This window comes from Loxodonta africana, chromosome 25 (assembly GCF_030014295.1).
Source record: "Loxodonta africana isolate mLoxAfr1 chromosome 25, mLoxAfr1.hap2, whole genome shotgun sequence".
Lineage (NCBI taxonomy): Eukaryota > Metazoa > Chordata > Mammalia > Proboscidea > Elephantidae > Loxodonta > Loxodonta africana.
This window is the reverse complement of record NC_087366.1, coordinates 43538149-43561127: the sequence shown is the minus strand read 5'-3', so window position 1 is coordinate 43561127 and position 22979 is coordinate 43538149. Positions and strand designations below refer to the sequence as shown.

Below are 22979 nucleotides of genomic sequence, written 5' to 3'. Positions count from 1 at the left end.
GTATCCTTATAAGACACAGAGACACATGGGGAAGGATGCCATGTGACAACAGAGGCAGAGTGGTGTAATTCCTCTACAAATCAACGAATGCCAAGATGGCGGGCAGCCACCAGAGCTAGAAAAGAGGCATGGAAAAGACACTCAGAACCTTCCAGAAGGAACCAGCCTTGTCAGCACCTTGATTTCAGACTTTTAGCCTCCAAGCTGTTCAGAGAATAAATTTCCATTGTTAAGCTGCCCGGTTTGTGGTACTTTGCTATGGCAGCCCCAGGAAATGAATATATTTTAATTAGATCTTTTGTGGGATCTATGTTTTTTTTGCTGGTTTTTACAATTTTGATGTATTGTTTTTGTTCCATTTCGACTCATTCATCCAAGAGTCGCCTAAGTCTCACTTAAAAATTAAAATACTGTGTCCCCTTCATCCATCCTTTATATCTCAGATACGTTTATATTCCCTATACTTCCTGTCACGTCAGATCTTCACTTGTATAAGTGGTTCTCTTTCCAGGCATTTGCCTATTGTTTTGCAGAATGTACATATCACAGACCCTGTAGTTCTGGTACTTCATATTGCCTTTAGGGATCTTAGTTTTAATATGTATTAAGGAGTTCTCGGCCCACACTTTAAGACATATTAAGAAACACTGAGGATATTTCTGAAGTTTAAAGTTATTAATGGCATAAGTAGTAGTTCATTTTATATTAGGCTGAAAGCAGTTTTCCACCAGTGTCAACCTGTAACCCAGCCACACTTGAGGGATACCAGAGCATCATCCCAGACATGTAATGCTCTTCCACCTGACCAGCCACCCGCCTCAGCCCAGTAACTTTATCTTCAATTCAACCTGAAGAACAGACAGGAAAAGCAGGTGGGGAAATTTTAAAGCCTGAAGAAATACAGTGATTTTTCTCTAGAATAAAATGATTATAGAATTGTGGTTTTTCACTTATCCTTATATGTGACAACATTATAGATATCTTTAGAGTAGATTTTTTTAAATTTCAGGGAACTTGCACAATTCACATTAAAACTTTCAACAAGCTGTCAGAGATAAAAATGATTCCTCTATTTAGCTTCTTACGAAAATATAAAAAGCTGAGCAAAAGAAACAATTACATAGTTAATATACAAAATGTACTCTATTTTAAAAATGACATAGATTTAAAAACAAATCTTTCAGGCTGGTAACTGCCTCATTCCCAAATAGGGACTTCAAATTGATTGAGATCCTCTTGCAGGCAACAGCCTCCCAAGCAGCCTGCGTTACTGGAATATTGCTCTCTGAACACGAGTACATTCGGGTTTGTTAAATATATCATCTTCTGCATCTGGAGTTAGTTGGATGTTGTCTTCGACTGGAGACAGGGGAGCTGGCTTCTTACAAGAAGGAAGCTTTTCAGAATTTCTGCAAAATATAAGAATATAATAAAGTGAACTTGGTGTTTTTAGGGGGCCAGTAATTAGAGAATAACCTACCAGGACAAATAGAGGTGTATGAAGGACCCAAGGGCTTCCCCTCATTGTAGATGGATAATTTAGGAAAATAAATAACTTTCAATCCAGTAGTGTGATAACAACACTACCCTCCCATCTCCTAACTAACAAGAACTTCATTCTCATTACAATCCTGACAGATAAGAAGGGGAGAAACCCAACAACAGAAAGACTCCAAAGTTAGGTTTAGAACTGAGATTTTTTTTAGTTTGCCAGTTTTTTACTAGAAGAAAGTACAGAAATTAAAGTTACATATACTCACATAGAGTCAGCTAAAGGGACTAAATTTTTTTTTTTTTTTTAGTCCCTTTAGCTGACTCTATGTGAGTATATGTAAAGGGACTAGAGGGAAATAATTCTTTTATGTGAGAGGAACAGAAATTGATTTCATAAGAAATTAGGAAAAGAGTTGGGAGAAAGGTATTGAAATTAGAAAGGAAAAAAAAAGTTTTTCCTATTTTGGGATAAGGACTGAGGCAACTCACTTTTTAAATCCAAAATTTCTCCAGAGCTCACTGATTTTTATCTGCAGTCCTGGCTTGTTCTCAGCGTTAGGATGGTTCTTTCTCTGGAGGCTTGCTGCCTTCTTACTCAGCCCACTGACCTTGGCAGGTACTAGGGGCTTGATCTTGGTTGTAGAAAGAGACTCTGCGGAACTAGATTTATACAGCCCGGGAACCTGAGGATTAAATGCCCCAGCTTTTAAGACTGTTTTGTTATAGCAGCTACCTTTTGTTAATTTCAAACTATTCTTTATACACTGGCACATAAAAATAATCCACAGGCAATGGGTAAAAATGTGCTATTTATAAATGTCTACTACAGAAATTATCATAATTATGTTAACAGGTAATACGTGCATTTGCACAAAATTCAAGAGTCACAAAAGAATAGAAAGAAAAGTATGCCTCCCGTACCCTCTCCTCCCTCCAGAGACAATCACTGTTACCTTCCTGTGTAACCACTGAACCGTGTACACACACACATACACAATTGGCAGCATACTGTTGTGTACTTTGTTTTTCACACCGAATATTATATCTTGATTCCACTTAAGATATATCTTGGAGATTTTTCCATTTCACAAGTAGAACTGAATTTTGTTTTGAATAGGTTGCCTGTTCTTCCATTGTAAAGGTATGTCATCATTTACTTAAACAAATCTCTACTGACATTTATGTTGTTTCCACTGAAAGGTTGATTTTTACCCTGAGATCAATATGGAGCCAATGACGTGTTGTGGTTGTTATCAAGGACAGCGAGTGTGAGGTATATAAAACAAGGCTTTGAAAGGGATTAGTCTGCCAGAGGGTGCAGAAGGAATGTGAAGGTTAAAACAAAGGTTCACAAATGAAGGATGAAATCCTGAACCAGGGTGCCGGTGATGGGAAAAGAGAGTGTGACCAAGAGACAAGACAGTGAAAGAAATGTTAGGAATTAGGTATACACGTTTTTTTCTTTCCCTGTGTAGAAGGATTGAGCTGGCAGTTATAAAGAAAAAGAGCAGCCCTGAGATTTTGAAGTTAAGTGTCAAAGAGAATAATATAATTTAATTCAGCAGATAGAAATAAAAACGTTCTGAGAAGAAGTGGTTAGAGGTAAAAAAAAAAAATTTTTTTTTTTATTTTAGACATTAGAGAAGAGAACAAGAGGGAGTGTCCATCTGGCGAGGCACCAAAACAGAAGTGATAGTTAAAACTTGACAGTGCAGATCTTGGAGGCCGAATATTTAATTAAAAAAAAAAAAAGGATGTTTTCATGTCTAGACATAACTCCTTTTGGGAAAGTACTTTTCTACATGTCTAATTCTATCCACCAGTGCAAATAATTCTGTAAGTACCTTTCCAGACTTTTGACTATGATTGTGCAAACATACACATGTGTGCAAGAGTCTTTTTAAGTATTTAAAAGAAAAAAACCCAGCATGATATACATATTGTTTAATAACATGTTTTCCCCTATTACTCCAATTTACTTTTCCATATTAAATTTTCCATATTACTCCAAAGCATAATACAGATATCTTTCCAATTTAGTATATATGTTTGAGAGGAGTTCTGGTGGTGCAGTGGTTAAAGTGCTTGGCTGCTAACTGAAAAGTCAGTGGTTGGAACCCACCAGTGGCTCTGGGGGAGAAAAATGTGGCAGTCTGCTTCAGTAAAGACTTACAGTCTTAGGAATCCTATGCAGCAGTTCTACTCTGTCCTGTATGGTTGCTACGAGTCAGGATCGACTCGATGGCAACGGGTTTTTTTCTGTATGTTTGAAAATGCCTTTCTCATGCAAAGATTTTAAAAATAGTCTCAAATTTATATACTTTATATCTTTAATCTCTTTGGGATTTTTTTAGTGTAAGATGGGAATCTTCTTTCAAATGTATATGCAGATCATTTATTGAAAAATTTAAAATGTTTTTATGCTTTTAGAAAAATATGCAAAAAAAATGTGAAAACAACAGAAAAAAATTTACCTATATCTCTACATCTAATAGCTTAAAATCAATAATGTATTTAGTAATCCACTCCTGCACTGTTAGATATTTTGATTATTTCCACCTTTCCACTATTGTAACCAATGCAGGAACAAGCGTTCTTGTACTTAAATTCTGACTATTTCTTGGGGCTCGAGTTCTAGAACGCACTTACTGGGTCAAACTATTTGAACTCTTTGGCAATAAGCATACCACCAAATTGCTTTCCAGAATTGGCAGACTAATACACTCTCTTAAATATGAGACTGTTCATCTCACTAAAAAAAAAAAAAAAATTATACCCCATAAAAGATGAGTACAATTAAGAACACATTTTGGAAATCAGAGATGTAAGAAACTGTATTAATTTAATTTGCATTCTTTGAATATAAGTAAGGTTGAACATGCTTTCATATATTATTCAACCATACGTACTTTTTGTTCTGTGATCTCTGTTCGTGTCCCTTGCCCATTTTTAAGTTAGGAATTAGTGCTTTCCCACTGATGGGCAAGAACATTTAAATTACAAACTACGCTTTCATTATGCAGTCACCCAAACATTTATCTACTTGGATTAAAAACCTGGCTTATTATGAGTACACAGTTTCTAGAAAGCCTTTTGGCAATAGATAATCAAAGACTTAAATCAGACAGGCCTTTGAACCAGTGATGTTACTCCATGGAATTCATCTCTAGGAAATAAGATGTACTCAAATATTTAGTCACAAGATTGTGGTTGCAATACTGTTGGCTATAGCAAAAATTTTGAAAGGTAAATGACAAACATAAGGGGAATAGCTAAACCATACAATGGCATATTATATAGCAACTGTAAGTAATTATACTTTATTTATATGGCTGCTAACCAAAGGGTCAGCAGTTCAAATCCTGCTAACCAAAGGGTCAGCAGTTCAAATCCACCAACTGCTCCTTGGAAGCCTTATGGGGCAGTTCTACTCTGTCCTACAGGGCCACTATGAATTGTAATCAACTCAATGGCAACAGGTTTTTGGTTTATAAGTAATTATACGAGTACATGGAAAAAGAATTTTGATATACACTACAAGAGAAATGGCAGGTTTCATAACTTAAACACCTACAATACAATCACACACAAACATGATTCTAGAAGGTTTGGAAATAGTCTTTTTGTGTAAATAAGGGAAAAAAAAACACCCAAACGAGTTGCTGCCAAGCTGATTCCGACTCCTGGAGGCCCGACGTGTGTCAGAGTAGAGTTGTGTTCCATAGGACTTTCAGTGGCTGATTTTTGGGAAGTAGATCGCCAGGCCTTTCTTCCAAGGAGCCTCTGAGTGGATCTGAACCACCATCCTTTCGGTTAGCAACAAGCACGTTAACCATTCGCACCACCCAGGGACTCCGGTAAATAAGAAAAAAGGTACAGGTAGTCCCCATTTACGATGGGGTTCCATTCCGACGACTCTGTCCTAAGTTGGTTCGGACATAAGACAACTCCTTTTTTAAAGTTTTCGTTGTTATTCCTTTAACTATCAGTATCTGTATAAATCTGGCAGTGTTTACAACAGTAAACCATAAAATTGAACATCTGCGAGGGAGCATCTGAGAATGATAACATTAGCAAACTATGCACTGCGACACATCGCTAACCATAAGACTCACCTCTCCCCTAAAAAAGGATGGTTGTAAGTGCAGTTTGTTGTACTTGAACATGTCCTAAGTCTGGGACCGCCTGTATCTTAATTTTGCTTATATTTCTCCTTTTTTTTTTTTTAATCATGAACAAGCAGTATTTCTGAATTAAAAAAACAATTTTTTAAAATAAACTTTTTACCTTGTTCCTTCGAAGTCTGTCTTTTTTCGAAAAGTGAGATAAATGCAGCTTGGAGTTTTGGTAATCTTGATTATCAAGTGACTTAAAATTACAGTCAGATCCCTAGATGCCCCAGATTAAAAAAAGAAAAACTCGGTTTTTACTCTGGAATTTTTATGACAACCAATATTCAACAAAATGTAAAACAAGTAAAATTAGACAACCAGTGTAAACAAAAATTTCAGAGGAAAGACATATAAAAAACACTCGGTAGAATTAAAGAATGAAAATGAAGCTAATACGAAAAGGCTGATGTTTGCCAGTGATCTTACTGAAGAAACAGGCTAGTGTTTCAGCTGGGGAAGTCAATTGTATCGGACAAAGTATATTTTTTAAATTGACGCCTTTTCTGAACTGTTTTAGGCATCTGTCAAAATGCTGACTCAGATAAAACAAGAGTCTGCTGCTATAAGACCACTGCTTTACTCAAGCTTGGCTGACAGTCTTCCTAAATTGCTAACTTTAACTACTACAGCACGTGCCTTTTTTTAATTGTGCAACATGTTGGACATTAAAGAAGAAAACAGGCATCTACTTTTAGGAAGTAGAGTAGCACTGCACACTGAACTTCAGCAATGACTTTAAGACCCACTCCCAGCCCCCAGTCTCACCATGTAAGACTTTTCTAGAGACGGAGTTTCCTCATTATCTGAATTCCTGTGTAAGTCCATTAAAAAAGGACAATGAGAAGAAATCAGAAGACTTTACCGTTTCTGCATTTTTCCAAGAGGTTTTTTTTTTTTTTTAAATATTTATCTTAGGATTCTACGCAACGTTCACCCCATCGCCATCCAGTCGATTTCAACTCATAGTGACCCTATAGGACACAGTAGAACTGCCCCACAGGGTTCCCAAGGCTGTAAATCTTTACGGAAGCAGACCGCCACATCTTCCTACCGTGGTGCTGCTGGTAGGCTGCTGACCTTTTGGTTAGCAGCTGAGCACTTAACCATTGCACCACCAGGGCTCTTTATACAATATCATATATTTTAAAAACAACCCAATATTGAAAAATACATCATTAACTTGCATTATAACTTATACGGAAAGTCTAATATTCTTTGTTCATGGCTAACAGTGTTAACTCTGGACTAAATACTTTCTTAAAGGTTTTAACTGAGATCCTAAGATTAATTCACTTCACGTAAGGTCAGTGAAAGGAACTCCGGTGGCACAATAGTTAGGAGATCTGCTGATAACCAAAAGGTTGGTGGTTGGAACTCACAAGCCCCTCTGCGGGAAAAAAAAGGCCTGGCAATTTGCTCCCATAAAGATTACATCATAGGAAGCCCTATAGGGTAGTTCTACTCCGTCACGTGGGGTCGCTATGAGTTGCAATGGACTTGACATCACCCAGTAACAACAGGGTCATTGAACTCAATGCACACAGGGTCTATGGTTGTTGCTTTCTTTAGTACAGAAACCTTTTCTTCAGAACAATATAATGAAAATCGATTTTCAAAATGAAGCCCCAGTGACACTGTGGATTTCTGAAACATTCTCCGAATCAAAGAAAGATTATAGAGTTTTTTATGTTAACTCTTGGCATCCAATTCTTTGAGACCTAACAATTCATCTATCCTAAAGGGAGTTTACTGCTTCTGGTGGCAAGAGAGACGACTGAGTGAAGGACGCCTAGTTTTGTTCTGTGTGCATTTGAGGGGTGGGGAGTGTCATGTTTCCCTAACTGATTAGTACAAAAAAATAGTTGAGAAATGTGGAGAGCTCTGGCCAGCATGATCAGCCCACAGCCTGTGAGATGGTAAGGCTTCTCAGTAAAAATGTGGCTAAGGGCTTACAAAGTAAGTGGAACAAAAAGATGCAAGCTGGAAAAAGAAAAAAGAATGCCCCGAAGGAGCTTAGCGGACTCAAAAGTCTCCTTATGCATAGATGGTACTGTTTTTAGGAAATATGTTCAAGAGACAGCAACTGTGGTGGTATCCAACTAGTGCCAAGAAAAATACAGTATAAAGTGAAAATGAAAAAGATGATATTAAACTAGAGGTTAATAATAAAAGAAACTGAGTCTTCTCGACTAGCATCGACAGTACTCAGTATAGCAGATAAATCGAAGGCAAAGCAAGAAAAAAGCGAAAAAATAGCAAAAGTCTCCAAAGGAGATAAGTTTGGTTTGGCATACTCTTAAGAACTTAAAAAACGCCACATGGGACAGATTTTTGGATTCAAATAAGTTGATTTCAGCTTTCTCCTAATGAAAACCATTTGTTTCTACATATTACCTGGTGTTATTTTTCAATTTTGAGCCCAAATCAAGGTTCCTTTGGGAACTTGAGTCAAATATTTACTTTTCGATGAACACAAGCTATACTGATTTATTAGATGCTATATTTTTATCCAATATCCAGAATTATAAGATATAAAAATTCTGTCAAATAATACTGTGGCTTAGTTTGTCTTACAGCTTGTTGATTATAGTTGGTAAAGATAAATGAAGTATGTTATATTGATAAATATAGAGAACTCAGATTAAAGAAAGCTATTTTTATCACGCCATCGTGTTATTTTTAAATACAGTAAAACCTGCAAAAGCTGGAACCAGTGTAAGGTGGCGTTATGGATTCAACTGTGTGCCCCCAAAATACATGTCAATTTGGCTAGGTCATGATTCCCAGTATTATGTGGCTTCCATCATTTTGTGATCTGATGTGATTATCCTATATGTTGTACATCCTAACCTCTATGATGTTAATGAGGTAGGATTAGAGGCAGTTATGTTAATGAGTCAGGACAAAATCTACAGGATTAGGTTGCATCTTGAGTCAATCTCTTTTGAGAATTGAGCAGAGAGGAGAGGGACCTCATTACCACCAAGGAACAAGAGCCAGGAGTGGTGTGTGTCCTTTTGATCTGGAGTCCCTGAGTTGAGAAGCTCCTAGACCAGGGGAAGACTGATGACAAGGGCTTTCCCCCAGAGCTGACAGAGAAATGGGCGATAGAAAAGTGATAATAGTGTACCCTGTCAAAGGCAGAAAACTTGTGAGACCTAGAAAGCCAAGGCAGTCCCACTGAGTTCTGGCTTTCAGAGGTCTCACTGTTTAATGCTATTGGATCTTGTAACCAGTACTTATTGGAAGTTTTGATTTTATTTAAGTCAAAATAAAAGATACTTTAATCAAAACAAAAAAACCAAACCCCTTGCCATCAAGTTGATTCCAACTCATTACGACCCTTTAGATATAAGAAAAAAATGGATAGGATGCTTTTATTTAAATTTAAAACTGAATAACATAATATCATTTGTATTATTACTTTGTTTTGTTATAAAGGGAAAGCTTAGCAAGAATAAGACTGAGTGAAAACATATTTTTAAAGTGCTAAAAGCTAAGACAGACTACTAAACCATCACAGTAAAACGACCATTTCTTTATAAGGCAAATGTTACTGAATTCAAGAGTATATTAGGGATTTAAATATTACATTTATAATAATGTTTCATTTCACAGTTTATCATTCTGCCTAGGTCTTAACTGTTCCACAACTTGAGACAACTATCAACAGAAGCACAGTGACTCAGGAGGTATATACTTATATTGAATGTACAAGAGTTTCAAACATAGAAGGTACAGACAAGTCCTTCAAATGAATAAAATGGGGACTTTCTACATTATAGAACCTATAGTGAAAAATTAAGACAGCCAATTCCTTCCAAAATTTAGGCAAAATTCCCTCAATTATCTTATTAACACCTTATTTTCTCTCATACATGAATTTGAAAACAAAGGCTTCATAATCTGACTTACCTCTGAATCTGAATCTTTACTAGAAGGTTGAGAAAGTTTTGATACATTCAAATCATGCGGTGACAACTCTATGCATTCCTGAGAGTGTGAAGGCCGCCCCACTTCACGTGAGGGATGAGATTCATCACCTGACTCACCACTGTTTGACGGAGATATAGCAGCCATCTCACTCTTCTCGGACAGAGAGGTGGGAGAATCACTCTCTCTGCGGAACCGCTGCAGTGCTGTCCTTGGAGAAGGGCTAGGACTTCTGGAAAAATCTCCAAGACTTCCAGACCAACTGAAACAACTTCTTAGAGTCCCCAGAGTGGGTGGTGAGATGGTCCTTGTGAACTGGTTGGTCTTCAAAGACTGAGACTCTTCAGCAGCAAACATGGATACATCATCAGGAATCTGATCACTTGAATTACATGCTACATCTGTATCAGCCAGCCTCTGATCGCTTGAATTACGTGCTACGTCTGTATCAGCCAGCCTCTTGCCTTCGAGACAATCTGATTCTTTTAGATGGGTCTCTTCGTCTGTGACAGCACTTTCATCTAAAGGCTGGCTGCTTTCTTTCTTTGATACACAGTCAGCAGGATCTAGGGAACTACAAAAAAACCTGAGACGACAGAAATATCGATGAGTACTTCAGAGTTTTCTCACAAGGGCAGCAAGATTCAAAATGGAATGGTCCAGTTTCTTTAAAAAGAAAAGTCTTATAAATATAGACTTTCATAAACAAAGGCAGTATAGGTCTTGAGCTTTCATGTTTAAGTTTTGATCATGCCAAATTCACACATTATACAATCAATTTTTAGACAGGACTATTTTTTTTTTTATCTATAGGGTCACTATGAGTCGGAATCAATTCAATAGCAATGGGTTTGGTTTTGGTTATCTAGAAGTGCGGCTGCCATGACTGCTCCTTTTCCTTGTACAACGAAATAAAGGTGCCTTTCCTGTTCTCCCACCTCAGTCTCTCGTTTATTGGCCAATAAGAGTCATGCCAAGCAAGAACCTGGGGTTTCCACCTGGTAACATTTCTGGTGAGCCAGCCAGGAGTCATCTGCTCGAGGGAAACATCCACATAAACAGGGCATAAAAGCCACTCTTTTAATATTTAGTAAATAATTATAAACCAACAAGAGGTCAACAGCCACAATGAAAGACCTGGGTCCAATATTTGCCCTCCCCAAGAATATGCCAAACAATTCTGATCTGGGCTAAGGTTCAAAATGGATACCGGGTCTGAATGACCAATGTTCAAAAAGAAATGGAAGAGATGAGGCAGAGCCCCCACGGTGTTACATTAAAAATTCTGTTTCCTTTGCTGGACTTACTCTCCCACAGCTTTACACTTGAATCCTGGTTTTGCTTGGACGTTATAGGTAAACCCCATTGCGCCTGCGTAATATGATGAAGAATGTTGCTGATGTAACTTGTGTGAACTCCCTACTTGTAAACCCCTTTAAAAATAATTTGTCTGCCCACCCTTGGGGAGCAACTTGGCAGCAGCAGCTTCGATTGACTCCTTTTCCTTGTACACTGAAATAAAGGTGCCTTTCTTGTTCTCCCACCTTGGTCTCTCGTTTATTGGCCAATACGAGTCATGCCGAGCAAGAACCTGGGGTTTCTACCCAGTAACAGAAGCAGTTATTTGTACACACATGTATTTGGAGCTTGTGTGTTTTATCTATGCTTAATCATTATATAGGTGTTCATTCTCCAAACCCTTTTAACTCTCAAACAGAACATAAGCCACTTGAGGCAGGTACTGTTTCTGAAGTTTTGTATCCTCCACAGTATCTACGATAGTGACTGACACATGGCTAGTAGTGAAATATTTAAACAGATAAGAAAATGTGCAATAGAAAGGACTATTTGTTTATAACTCTTGTCTCATATTTGTAGCAGGCAAGATAGAAATTAGCCATTTAGTTCTCATCTTAGTTTTATTTCTAGTATCAGAGCATCTGGGACCTTTTAGTAGCCCTGTACACTGATATTACTTCTAGCTGATAAACTTCTACACTATTTTAAATATTGAGGTTAAAACTTTCAAACCAACTCTTAAATTCTGTATTATAAACAGGTATTACTTTTTTCAGTTTATCAGCTTAAAAAAAAATCCCTTAAAAACATTCCAATACAAATGTCAGATCAGTATCACTGTTAGAGATTTATCCGGGAGTATTTAGGTTTAAAAATAAATCTTAGATTATATGATCAGAGAAATATGAAAGTTAGAGAGAATTTACTTCCCTAATAATACACATTAGTTCAATTCAAGATAAACAGAAAATTTGCTAACCACTCAAAGCCAAAACCAGACTTGCTGCCGCCAAGTCAATACTAAACACTAGAGAGTAAAAGTCCTCTCGATCCTTTTATCAGACTCCCCAGATAAGGTTTGTGGGTACAGGATAAGAAGCAGTGCATGGAAGGGGAGGTCTTACTAAGCTTTTCACTAAACAGAAACCAGCGGCTCCTAGATCCAATCGCAAAATTAATTTTTAAAAATAAACAGTAATCTCTATCATGCCCATACTCTTATTTGAGTCCAAATATTTGTCCATGTATTATTTCACGGGAAAAGAGAAGTTATAGTGACAATGCCCAGAGTCATAAAATCTTAATCAGGTAGAGAACAGAATTCAAACCCAGAACTCTTTCCATTTGATGGCTCCTTCTTTATAATTAGGCTATGGTATTACCTAACTGATTAACTGGTATGTTTCTAAAATAAGTATCCCTACAATAAGGATTTAAAACTAGACTTACCAAAAAAAGATGATCGGAGACAATTTTTTGCATATTTAACAGTTCCTTTTAGTTGCATTACATTGAAGAATAAGGTGGTGATGCACACTGAATTCTATTAGCGGCCAAGCACTGTGCTGGGTGCCCGGTATACATAATGTCTATTCATCTTCACAGATACCTTACGTGCGTGCTCATCCACATTTTACAGATAAAGCAATAGGCTCAGAAGAGCTAAATAGTGTGTGAAAGATCACCCAGCCAATAAGGGGGCAAAGCAGAATTCAAATCCAGGTTTATCAGATCATGTGCTCTTTTCACTCCACATCACTTGTGACTGGGAATTTCTCCTCTCACCAGTACTAACCATATGACTCTAGGAAAGTTTCTTAACCTCTCAGAGCCTCAATCTCTTAACCTCCCAAAACAGAAACGATAATGCTAAACCTGTGTATTTCGAATATTGTGAGAAATAAGAAAACATGTAAAAGAACTTTGAGAATTAGCTAAGAAAACTATTTAATAATATTTAGTTCTTATTATGTTGCTATATACACCAGGCCAGAAAATCATAAGTCAAAAACTTACTCCCAATTATTATTTCAAAGGAAGCTGACGGAGCAGAACTGCCCCATAGAGTTTCCAAGGAGCACCTGGTGGATTCGAACTGCCAACCTTTTGGGTGGCAGCTGTAGCTCCTAACTGCTACGCCGGCAGGGTTTCCTAGAGGAATATAGGGCTGGTAAATTTTCTTTTTCTTGGAGTTACTCTATCATGCGTAAATAACTTCTGACACTTAATATCCCTAATTTCACGTGGTGGCACCACTATCCAAAGACAATAAAATAATTGCTGTTTGTTGTGTGCTAATCATGTCAGGCCCTGTGTTATACACTTATAGTAACTAAATTTAATCCTCTCAACAGCCCTGATGCTGTTACAATGATTATCCCCATTTTTTAAAACGAGGAAACTGAAGCACTCAGAAGTTGGCATGCCCAAGGCAAACACCTAATGAGTGGACGGGACAGCATTCAAAGCCACATGGCCTGACTCAAGTCCAAATTCTCAACCCCTATAGAAGTAATAGTGACTCTTCACCATCACATCATTGCTCTCCTGGACTGTGGCAATAGCCCTCCTAAATGTTTTCCATCACCTCTAAAGACTCAATGTTTCTTAGCTCAGCATACAAGCTTCCATGAACTGGCTTCCAGCTTATTTCTGCTCACTCATCATCTACCTTTCCCTGACTTGCACTGTGGCGGTAGGTAAAGAAATTCAACGATCAACAGCAAGTCGTGTTCCCCACACCCATGCCTTTGGTCAAGCTGTTTGACTCTACTGAGAAGGTACTTGGCTCCATTCTGTGTCTGCTTCACCCCACTTGTCACTTAAACCTAAGCAGCAGTATCTGACATCTCTCACCCTTTGCCACCACTGCCCTGGCATGAGATGCCCCTTTAACCCTCAAAACCCCCATGCATACTTTTATCACTGCCTTCACCACAATTTATCGAAATATTTTGCTTATGTACCTAACTTGCCCAACTAGACCACATGCTTCTCAACAAGAGACTATGTCTTTCTCATTTTTATAACCAGAGCACCTAGTTTTGGGTACTCAATTAATTTTAGAACTCCAAAGTCATCTACATTTGAATATATTTCTAGAAATATTTTGCAAAATTGTATTTAGGTTTCAAAGAGACCAAAAAAGTAGACGCCTACCCTACTAAATTATTTACTAGATACAAATTAAAATAAACATCAATATAGTACATAATACAACAGACACACAACATTCTGTATATATAACTATACCTGCTTCTGGTCCCTGGAACCACAACGGCATCATTTTCTTTGTTTTTTCTCTGTAAAAATGTGGCAAATTTATTTCTTGTCCTAGGCGGCGTGCTTGTGCTTTTTTTCCTAGCAGTTCCATCTACCAGGTCAGGCGTGAACATTTCAGAAGAGTTCAGTGATTTATTACCTTCACAGTTATCTTTCTTGGTCTTCTTTGTACATGAAAGAGAATACTGACTCAGTAGGTCATCTTCTGACAGCTCTTCTAAATAAAAACAAAATTATTTGTAAATCTTGGTTGTATGTGTAGTTGGAGATTTCGTCTTAACTTCACAGTTTATAACCTACTATTCTAAAAGTGATTTTTTAAATTTTTTTAATTATGCTCCACAAGAGGAAATACAAGGATGCCTCAAAAAGCTGCCTCGATTGTGTTCTAAAATTACACAAATAAGATTTCATGTTATTTGTACGATTTTATGTGACATAATGCAAACCACAATTTCAGGGCATAATTAATTAATTATGTATGGCTTTTATATTTACTTGTTATACTAAGAATTTAGTTTTAAGCGTTAAAAAAAAATTTAGAGGCAACTTATATGTAAATGTATAATTTATTTAAAAAATGTTCCAATAAAGCCAGCAGCTACACAAGCCATCCCCATGTTACAGTTTTGAAGTACCTGTGATTGTCATGTAGTCAAAAGTAATTCTGACTACCTAGCTATGGAGTCCTAGAAACTGCTTTGCATCAAATGTAATCTGTGGTATTAGAACAAATCTAAACACTAAATAATACAAAAAGTTAAAGCCTGAGATAAGCAAGGACATAGAGAAAAGATAGCTTTAAATTAGTTCAACTAATTCTCAGAATCCAAATAGCTTCCATTCCATGGAGGTTAAGTACATATTACCAGTAACTACTTGTTGTTAGAGTCGACTCTGACTCATGGTGACCCCCACGTGTGTCAGAGTAGAACTATGCTCCCCATTGTTTTTAACGGTTGATTTTTTGAAAGTAGATCGTCAGATCTTTCTTCCAAGGAGCCTCTGGCTGCACTTGAATCGCCAACCTTTCAGTTAGCAGCTGCTGCGTTAACTGCGTGCACCACCCAGAGACTCCTAAGTACACACTACTCTAACCTTTACGAGGTCGGTAAGATGGTCGAGGTATCAAAATACAGAGACAAGAAGGTGATGCTACAGATTTTTTAAATGCTAGATTTTTAAAAAGCTGTAGATCAGTATTAGATCAGTATAATAAGGTTTTCACTGGCTAATTCTTTTCAGAAGCAGACTGTGGGGTCTTTCGTCCTAGTCTTAGTCTGGAAGCTCAGCTGAAACCTGTCTGCCATGGGTGACCCTGCTGGTATTTGAATACTGGTAGCATAGCTTCCAGCATCACAGCAACATGCAAGCCCCCACAGTATAACAAACTGATAGCTTTCGGTATGGATTACACCTCAACATAAAGAAAATAAAAATCCTCACAAATGGACCAATAAGCAACATCATGATAAATGGAGAAAAGATCGAAGTTGTCAAGGATTTCATTTTACTTGGATCTACTATCAATATCCATGGAAGCAGCAGTCAAGAAATCAAAAGACACATTGCATTGGGCAAATCTGCTACAAAAGACCTTTTTAAAAGTGTTGAAAACCAAGGATGTCACCTTGAAGACTAAGGTGTGTCTGACCCAAGCCATGGTGTTTTCAGTCGCCTCATATGCATGTGAAAGCTGGACAATGAATAAGGAAGACCAAAGAAGAATTGATGCCTTCGAATTGTGGTGCTGGAGAAGGACACTGAATATACCATGGACTGCCAAAAGAACAAACGAATCTGTCTTGGAAGAAGTACGAATGCTCCTTAGAAGCAAGGATGGCGAGACTTACTCTCACATACTTTGGGCATGTTATTAGGAGGTATCAGTCCTTGGAGAAGGACATCATGCTTGGTAAACTAGGTGGTCAGTGAAGAAGAGGAAGACCGTCAATGAGATGGACTGACACAGTGGCTGCAACAACGGGCTCAAGCATAAAAAAGATTGTGAGGATGGCACAGGACCCGGCAGTGTTTCGTTCTGTTGTACGTGGGGTCGCTATGAGTTGGAACCAACTCAATGGCACCTAACAACAACATAGATCAGTAAGCTTGATTTTGATCCCTGGCAAAAGTATAAATCTGTCTATTATATAGGGAAGTGTGAGCCCCTAGAAGGAAAAAGTGTTCTAGGATTCCCATCAAGACTTCAGCAAGAATAAGCCATGCCCATTAAACCTGTTGCCATCAAGTCAATTCCAACTCATAGCAACCCTAGAGTTTCCATGGAGCACCTAGTGGATTTGAACTGCTGACCTTTTAGTTAGCAGCCATAGCTCTTAACCTCTACACCATCAGGGTTAGACTACCTCATTTTCTTTTTATGATAAGGTTGTTAACCTAGCCATTCAGGGAAGTGCCACGGATCTAGCGTATATTGAATTCAGCAAGACATGTCAGTGCCACTCATATTATCCTAGTGGACGACATAGCGAAATCTCTAGTATTAGTTGCATGGATTTGCAACAAGTTGAACAGCCCAAAAAGACTGTTGGTGACTAGGAGCCTGAAAGGAGGTCTGTCTCTAGGGTAGTGCTCTAGATTTCTGCACTTGGTCTGACTCAGTTAAATATTATACAACTAAACACACTTTAACCACAACATTAAGGCACAGGGAGCCAAATTATGGACATTTCTCAAATTTCTAGATGACCTAGTTATCTATAAGGAGCCCTGATGGTGTAGTGGCTAAGTGCTCAGCTGTTAATCGAAAGGTCGCTAGTTTGAACCCACCAGCTGCTCCTCGGAAGAAAGATGCGGTAGTCTGCTTCTGTACAGATTCAAAGGAGAAAAAACACTAACAGGCAGAACAATGGACTAAAATGGGTGAGATTACCTCAATAAGGATAACTTAACCCACGTTTTAGAAATATAATTGTACCTGGCTTAAAAGCAATTGGCAAACCTTGATTATAAACTTCGTAAAAATCAGCAAAATGACAAGATTGCTAATAAAAGCTAACACAATCTTAGTTTGCAATAATAAGAACATAGTCTCTGGATGAAGGACTGAAATAGTGCCACAATTCTAAATATTTACTGCATTCCATGGTAACCAGGCCACATCTCAAGAATCATACTCACTGTAATAGTTATACAATTATTAAAAAACTGGTTTGTATCCAAAGCACAACCTGGATAGATAAGGGATATTTAGCCTAGAAAAGAAGAAATTTAGGAGGGTTACAATGGCTGCTTTATCTGTACATGAAGGGCTGCCACATAAAAGTGGGGTTAAGTCTACTGTTTTGTTCTTCTGTTTGTGTGTGCCTAGGGGACGAAATGCACAAGTGAAAGTTATAACAAAGAGGACATAGTCTGACACAAGAATTTGGTGATAATGAGCCCTCTACATAAAAAGAGTAGGCTGTCTTGATAGCAGGAGAGAAGGAACTAAATGCACAGTATACTTACTATGTTCCAAGTGATTCTACAAATTAACTTATATGACATACACGGAAACTCGTGAAACAGGCAATGTCATTCCCATGTCAGACGAAGAAACAACGGTTCAGAGATGTTACCATGAAAAAGATTTAGGTTCATGAGGAATCAGGCCATTTTGGTCAAGCATGTTTAATCTTTACCTAAATTTAAAAAATAAGGCAAAAACTAAAAGTTCACAAAGGGCTTTGTTTGGTTTTTGTTGTTTGCCTTTCATTCACACAGATGTCTGAGGGAGAGAAGAAGTGAGAAGGAACAGATACTGTAAAATTATTCTTTCTACTTCTAAACATCTTGTATGGTGGGGGGAAAAAGAAAAATCACACCTTGTCCTAATACCTAGTATTCCACTGTCAACACTTCTGTTTAACATTGTACTGGAGGTTCTAGCAGGCAAGGAAAAGAAATAAAAGGCATCTAGATTGGAAAAGGAAAGTAACATTGTATTAACAGATGACATGATGGTCTACATAGAAAATCACAGAGAATCTACAAAAGAGATATTAGAACTAACGAGTGAGTTTAGCAAGGTGAAAGAATATAAGGTCAATATACAGCATACAAAACTAATTGTATTTCTATACATTAGCAAAAAACAATTAGGAATCAAAATAAATATATATCACTTAAAATAGCATAAAAAATATGATATGCCTAGGGATAAATTTGACAATAGATTTGCAAGACCTGTGCAATGAAAACTACAAAGTATTTCTGAAGACTTAAATGAAAAGCGACTTAAATATGTGGATCAGAAAACTCAATATTGTCAAGATATCAATTCTACCCAAATCGATCTAAAGAATTCAACTAAATCCCGATCAAAATCCAGTAGGGTTTTTTAGTAAAAATTGACAAGTTGATTCCAAAGTGCATATGAAAATGCAAAGAACATAGAACAGCCAAAACGTTTAAAAGAACAAACTTAGCGGACTTACAGTACCTGATTTTGAAATTTACCATCAAGCTTACAGTAATTAATCCAGTGTGGCTTTACAAAGGTATAGGCAAAGAGATCAATGGTACAGAATAATAGAGTCCAGAAATAGACCCACATTATTTATGGTCAATTGATTTTTGGCAAATATGCCAAGGCAATTCAATGGGAAAAGTATAACCTTTTTAACAAATGACCCAGAACAACTGGATTGCCATATACAAAAAAAGTGAACCTTTACCCTTATCTCATACCACATTAAAAAATTAACTTGAAATGGATCATAGATCTAAATGTAAGAGCTAAAACTATAAGATTTCTAGAAGAAAATCTTAGTGACCCTGGGTTTGGCAGCGATGTCTTAGATGTGACCAATACTCACTAGTGTTTCCCAAAAACAAAATACATACCACTTCTTGGTCTTTTTACCACAGATATCTTCTTTCGAAGATTTAACTTTTTAGTACTAATCACTTGTTCAACGCCCACAACAGTTGGATCTTCCTTCAATGGTGTAGCCTTTGAAACAATATCCAGCTCAAGTCTAGAGCAATGATTTCTATGCCAAATGCTATTCACATTAGATGACTTTTGGCATGTTCTGTCATTCCAATTATGACTTCTGGATTGGGCAGGCTAAAATAGTAAAAGAAAAAAGGTTACTTGAAGAAAGCTAGTCAATTTATTTGCCTTTGTATCAACATAAATTTTTAGTATCCCCCTCCCCCTTATCTACTGCGGTTTCAGTCAACCGTGATCAACCGAGGTTCGAAAATGTTAAATGAGTACATAGCATGATGAAATCTCACACTGTCCTGCTTCATCTTTCATGTAACTTTTATTACAGTATATTGTTATAATTGTTCTATTTTACTATTAGTTGTTGTTGTTAATCTCTTACTGTGCCTAATTTATAAATTAAACTTCATGATAGGTATGCATGTATAGGACAAATTATAGTATGTATTGGATTTGGTACTAACGCAGTTTCAGGCATACACGGGAGGTCTTGGAACGTACCCCAGAAGATAAGGGGAAATTACTGTAAATATATTAAACCAAAACCCACTGCAGTCAAGTCGATTCCAATATATTAAATTACCCTTAAAAAGATCAACTTTCAATGAAATACCGTATTTTTATGCAAAAGCCCACACTTTCTACATATGTTTGTCAAGCGGGCCTGTGCCTGCCCCCACCTAGTATTTTTGTAAGTGCACTATGCTAATTTTTTTATAGCAACATGTAAAAAAAAAATGGCATAGCTGTGTGCTTATGAAAGTACTTTGTGGGACGAGGGCATGGTTGGCAAACAAACGTAGTAGTCACACTTTATTTGCATAAAAATACAGTATCTGTCCTGTAATAACATTTTCTACTTGCTGGTCCTATACTTTTCCATTAAATGTGTCATATAGGCCTAAGTCTGTCTCTCTTACAATGAGAGTCAAATGGCCTTGTTAGCTCATTTCTAAGAACTAAAAAAATTAACCTTCCTAAGATGAGCAGAGCAAGAAATAAGACTGCAATCAAAGAATTATGGCCAGAAAAAACAGTACTTTCACAGTTTGGTCATTATTTCAATAAAGAATATTAATTAGCTTAATAATTACCTGGTAATTTTTTTTTAATAAGCCTAATAAGCCTCTAAATAAGCATTTATGTACCCTTTACATGCACCTGAAAGTTAAAACCATAAAATTATGTATTTAAAGTAACCAACTATCCCATCTCTAGAAATTGGTTGAGTTCAAACCAAACAATCAAAGAAACAAACTACAGTAAAACCTGCTAAAGTCAGAATGTGTATAAAGTGGAAACCTGTCAGAGAAGGCAAACTCAAATATCTTCCACTAATAAAGAGTGATAGAAAAGCAGGAAGACTGAGCCCTGGCAGAGGTGGAAAACTTGTGAGACCTGGAAAAACAAGGCTGTCCCATTGAGTTCCAGCTCTCACAGGTCTCATGTCGTGTCTATAAGGACCTGTACATGGTACCATCACTAGTGGACAATACACAGAAAGAGGAGGCTACTCTTTGGGCTACACTGAATCTTACATAAAATTTTCTCTGCCAAAGCACTTATTGCCAATTAATATTGGTAAGCAATCATTTTTAAAGGTCATTATAAGTTATTCACAGTTACAACATATGATCTGCTAAGACGGTGTCAATAATACACGAATAGAGCAGGATAGCCAAAGTACCAAAAAATGCTGGTACTTGGAACATGAATCCCACCTGACAAAAATCCCACCAGAACTTGGAACCTAAGCCGTCTCTCACTTAAAGTAAGGATAAAACAAACGAGGTGATACCTACTGAAAATTAACAAGGAAGGTAATTAAGAATAATCGAGGGAATGGGTAAAAAATAAAAATATTGTAAGCAGTATATGGCTCATGGCATTAGATCCCATTGATTGTTTTTTTGAAAAAAAGCGAAATTGGTGAGTAGAAAACCGAAAGTAAATTTTAGATAAACGGAAGGAATTAAGTGGTTTGGTACACAATTAATGCTTCCTACAGGAATTTCTCTAAGAGAAAGATCTGCTAGGGATTTGGCCTCATTACTGTTTTAGTGATCCATAACATCCTTGTTCATAGCTGACGTAGTCAATACAGCCATCTTTTATTAACCACAGCCCGGGGACAGAGCTGAAATGTGCTCTTTAATAAGGCGGTCATTAAAAAGTTACCGTAGCAGTGTCTGGATTGTAGTCATCGATCTGTTCCAAAGTATTTATGTCTTTATTTCCAAGTGCTATTTGAAGAGCTACAGAATCATCAACATACCTAAGTTAGTCAGATTAAGGAAAAATGCCTTTATTAACAACCAAACAAAACGATGCTGTATTTAGACAGAAAAATATTTTCTAGCGTCACGGAAAATCATCTAGTTTATGACCGAAGTAGCTCTCACTCACTTTCTGCTGTCAGCCTTACCAAAACCACGGGCATAGTTGGTTAGTCCCTATTTGTGCTGCAGGAGTTGGCTGTTCGCTGAAGCAAAGTCTCAAACCATCACTTACTGCCTTTTAAGGGAGAGGAGAGGAAAGTCACGGCCACCACCTCAGTGACTCACAACTCTGATCAGCCCGGGCAGGCGTGGCCAATGGCTGTGGAAAAACTTCCTCTCCTGGTGCACTCACATACCCCGAAGGCTCTCCTTGATAAATCAAGATCACTTGTCACAGGGGGTTCTCTCAAGAGCCACCTTTGGAATGTGCCATAAGTGACTGACCCAGTGCAGGTTTCTGTCAAGTCAATCTAAAGATAATTAGCATACTTTAACCAATGATACTTGGGTTTAGAAACAAAAAGTTGCTCTAAATTTTCACTAGCATGTTAATTAAAATGAACCAAATACAGATCTCATTACAGAAAAATGAAAGCAAAAGACAGTATGCAAGCTTTTCACTCAATGACTCACTAAAAATATGATAATAATATGAAAGAAATGAACACAAAATTCTACTACTCTGGTTCAGAAAGGATACCACCCAGCGTAGCTTAGTGTTTCAGGATCAATGTCATCCTCATAGGCATTGAGAGGAATGAGTTTCCTTTTGATGGGATCAAAAACTAGCTGATAAAGGAAGGTGTTGTTGGCTCGAATAAAGCCTTTGATGTAATCCTCTGGTACTGTTATATTCATCTTGAGATAATGCCCAATTTTCTTGATAACCTAGCAACGGATACAAAAGAATACTTATGAGTTATTTACAACTAAAGAATAGGGAACCTATTATCCCCAAGATAGATCAATTTAGAGGAATATTAGAGGAAAATGAGGAGGGACAGAAAAAAGGCAATTGCTTTTATTATATTAAAAAACCCTACCAGCGAAAATAACTATGTTAAATCACTTAAACATTTAAATCTCTATAATTAGTATTTTCTTTGGTTTTTCTGTTATTAAGCCAAAGAATCAAAAGCTTAGCTATACATCAAGTTCATGTTCCTAAGTGTTAACTTTAAGATATTTTATTCTCCCTCAAAGTTTCATCCACACAGAAAACAAAAAACATACAAAACCCGAGAATTAAAGAAATCAAATATTTGTAAATATTTTTAAAATTAAGTCAGCATCTAACTTCTATTAGAGTCGTAGTTACACTGGAAGGGGTCTGAAATGTTATATTTCAAACTCACAGACGAAGAAGTGAACACTCAGTCACAGGCTGGTTAGGACATGTTGCTCTATTCCCAGCTCTGGTCCTCTCTCCCACTCTAGAGAGCTTTTCATTGTATTGCAGCACTTTTATCCCTAAGCATTCTTGGTTTGTATTCCCAGAAATAGAAAATGGGATCTCTGCTCATAAAGGAGAACTACTAAAGAAGGAAAAATTAGCTTCTT

At 37.2% G+C, this 22979-nt stretch overlaps 1 protein-coding gene across 4 annotated transcripts in view; it reads right to left on the bottom strand.

Moving 5' to 3' along the window:
* EXO1 (exonuclease 1) overlaps positions 1–22979 on the bottom strand; it is a 37837-nt gene continuing 14858 nt past the window's right edge. For 2 of the 4 annotated variants that reach the window (XM_064276724.1, XM_064276725.1), the window contains 8 exons: positions 22120–22307; positions 21319–21415; positions 19032–19257; positions 14151–14397; positions 9582–10185; positions 5782–5883; positions 1984–2177; positions 1–1409 (listed from right to left, as the gene is read on the bottom strand). In XM_064276724.1, the coding sequence (XP_064132794.1) occupies positions 1268–1409; positions 1984–2177; positions 5782–5883; positions 9582–10185; positions 14151–14397; positions 19032–19257; positions 21319–21415; positions 22120–22307 (1800 nt within the window). In that variant the 3' untranslated portion in view covers positions 1–1267. Of the gene's footprint in view, positions 1410–1979; positions 2178–5781; positions 5884–9581; positions 10186–14150; positions 14398–19031; positions 19258–21318; positions 21416–22119; positions 22308–22979 lie in introns of those variants that run through there. The other 2 variants (XM_064276726.1, XM_064276727.1) reach the window with 2 other exon arrangements.